Source organism: Eimeria acervulina, genomic scaffold (assembly GCF_000499425.1).
Source record: "Eimeria acervulina Houghton genomic scaffold, Eah_scaff1610, whole genome shotgun sequence".
Classification (NCBI taxonomy): Eukaryota; Apicomplexa; class Conoidasida; order Eucoccidiorida; family Eimeriidae; genus Eimeria; species Eimeria acervulina.
In genome coordinates, this window is record NW_013550173.1 from 1 (window position 1) to 3,057 (window position 3,057).

General features: G+C 45.7%; 1 protein-coding gene across 1 annotated transcript in view; it reads left to right on the forward strand.

Moving 5' to 3' along the window:
* Positions 1-1,021: 1,021 nt before the first annotated feature.
* The window catches only part of EAH_00061590 (myosin A, putative), a gene marked incomplete at both ends in the record, with an annotated part of 5,724 nt that continues 3,688 nt past the window's right edge, over positions 1,022-3,057 (forward strand). Inside the window, 2 exons of the mRNA XM_013396978.1 lie at positions 1,022-1,132; positions 1,391-2,956. Of these exons, the coding sequence (XP_013252432.1) occupies positions 1,022-1,132; positions 1,391-2,956 (1,677 nt within the window). The remainder of the gene's footprint in view (positions 1,133-1,390; positions 2,957-3,057) is intronic.

The following is a 3,057-nucleotide window of genomic DNA, read 5'->3' on the forward strand; positions in this document are numbered from 1 at the left end:
AGAATTTAAAACCGTGTTTGCTTGCGAAATCAGAGAAGGAGCAGCCCGTGTGTGACCAATGGGCTGGACGTATGTACTTCTATGGGCATTTACATGTTTGTTTGCACAAACAATTGTTAATATTACACTAAAAGCATCTGAATTAAAACAGAGAGAAGAGGTATATTAAGGTTCAGAAAAGAATCGAGGCCTGCAAGAGCTCCGTCGTCTGTATCGACTGAACGCACCAGTGGAACAGAGGATATGAGTTGCGTTTCATGACTCCCCCTTCGTCTTTTTTCCTTAATGACCTTCAAAAAAGGTATATTTTTGTTTATTTCCTGCCTTTTTCTCTCTTCTTAAGAAGAATCAAAGCTGCAAATTCATCGGAGACCAGAATGAGCTCGACACCCTGGGCATGCAGGGCTGCCTGACACTACGGAGTTCATGATGGGTGTTAAGTTTTGCGGGTGTGCATAGGTATGTTAAAATTCATCTACTTTTCATATTCTTTTGTTTTCATAGAAAGGTTTAAACAAAGAGCGCCGACGCATTCAAAGCCGCCGCTCCTCAAGAAAGATGAACGGCTTGCTGAGATCTGCAATCGGAAGCGGCAGACGGCGTTTCAACCTGCGCAACAGATGATAACTGGATGAAAGCAAACGAAAATTAGACATTTATTTAACAACTTCGTCCAATTTACCCCCTCATTTGCGGATATTCTTCCTCTTTTCTCCTCAGAATGCAGGAACGCCGGATGCTGCTGGACTGTGCGACTTGAATTTCGGTTGTTGATCTCAGCTCGTTGTTCACCTGCCTTCACACATCAAAGTACACCTCTAAAAATACCTCAGAACTCTCCTTTTTTAGTCATTTCTGTCGCGGTATTTGGCCGCACCTCACCCTATGTACCTCTGCATCTTCTCCAGCGACCACTCTCTCTGAATGCGGCTGCTACTTCTCTCGATTTACTGACGAACTACTTTAACCCTTCAGAGTAACGAACCAAGTAACCCAGCAGCAGGAGAAGACACCAGAGAAGATGGCGAGCAAACAACAGGGAAGCAAGGCCGCGGTAGATGCCCCCCATGAAAAATATTTCCGCCGTCAGTCTGCCGTCATTCCTGTGGGACTCGGAACGGATCGCCAACAGGTAAATGAATAAAGTCAACGCATCTGCATGCATGCATGTGTGGATGCATGCAAATGCCAATATTTATTACCATTCTTCTGCCATGCATGCTTGGGGAATACCGGTATATGAAGGGCGCTTCTTCTTTTCCTTTTGTAGTTGGCGGGGGGTTCTTGCAGATCTTCGATACGCCAGCACAACCCCCCTTATAAACATAATCCTATTTATAATTCTTCATTCTTTGATATGCCTTTCCTCGCTTGTTCTGCTGTTTTATAGGCTCTGCGATGCTGGACTTCCAAAAGCCCTGCGGTGATAGCCAATCCTTCTTTGTTGTTTTCCTTGTGTGTAATTCGGCCGGGTTCAACTCGTGAGAAGTATGTGCTGGAGCAGTTGGATCCTCCTTCAAGAGAGAAGTTTGAGGTGGATCCAGATTGCGTGTTGAATGCAAATACAGAAGAAGATGAATTAGCAGCGTCTGACATCGGCTTGCTAAGCCACAAGAACGTTGCATGCGTTCTTTCGATGCTTAAAACGAGGTATCTCGCCGGGAAGATGTATACTACAGCAGATCCTCTTTTAGTCGCAATCAACCCCTTTCAAGACCTCGGAAACGCCACAAAGGAGTGGATGGATTACTACCGCAACGCCCCCAGTCTTGCACAGACAGAGCCGCATGTGTTCAGAGTAGCGAGGGCTGCTTTGTCGAATTTAGAAGATTATAACAGGAGCCAAACTATCATTGTTTCGGGGGAGTCAGGAGCCGGGAAGACAGAAGCAACGAAACAAGTAATGAGGTACTTCGCTGGTGCAAGCAAAGGAACAAACAGAATTCAAGAGGCCATAATGGCAGGCAATCCTCTTTTAGAAGCTTTCGGGAATGCAAAAACAATTCGAAACAACAACTCGAGCCGCTTTGGTAGATTCATGCAGCTTTCTATCTCCAGCGATGCAGGCATTAAACACGGCGCTATCACAAACTTTCTTCTGGAGAAGGTGCGTTTAGTCTCTCAGGAGCCGGGCGAACGTTCATTTCACGTGCTGTATCAACTCTTGAAAGGAGCTGATCAAGAAATGATCAGCAAATACCACCTCAGACCCATCAACCAATACGTCTTTCTAACAGCTCGCAGCGGCGGCTGCTTCGACATCGAAGGCATAGATGATAGACAAGAGTTTCAAGAACTTAGGCAATCCTTTGTGTCTATGGGCCTTCCTGCAGAAGACGAATCCGCAGTATTTTCGATATTATCCGGTGTTCTTCTCATTGGAAACACTAAAATAACAGCACAAGAAAAACAAGGAGTCCCAGATGCAGCGCATGCCACGGGCGAGTCGCTGGGTATATTGAAGGAAGCTGCTTCTCTTTTGTTTGTAGATGCAGAGGCATTGGCTCACAACATTCTTAGGAAACAAACGAAAGTAGGGAATCAACTCCTTGAGGGGCCGCGAACGCACAGAGAGGCAGACATGATGATAAAATCTGTCGCTAAGCACGTGTATGATCGGCTCTTCGGCTGGCTTGTACAATTTTTGAATAAAGCAATAGCACCTCCCTCAGGATTCAACGTATTTATGGGAATGCTGGATATCTTTGGCTTTGAAGTTTTTGAACATAACTCCCTGGAACAGCTGCTGATCAACATCACCAACGAACACCTGCAAAAGCACTTCATCGACATCATATTTGAGAACGAAACGAAGCTCTACAAGAGCGAAGGCATTCCAACGGAAACCCTCGTGTGGACAGATAATGCTGAAATCATGGATACACTCTGCGGGCCACGAGACTCCGTTTTCGCTATTATTGAAGATATTTGCCTCGGACTACGCGCTACCGATGAGGTGCGGCTATGTGTGCATAGGGGCAAATGCATTTAGTTTAGTAACAAGTATAAGAACCCGATCGGCAGCTAGTTGTGGCTCTCGAGAGAGAGAGAGAGAGA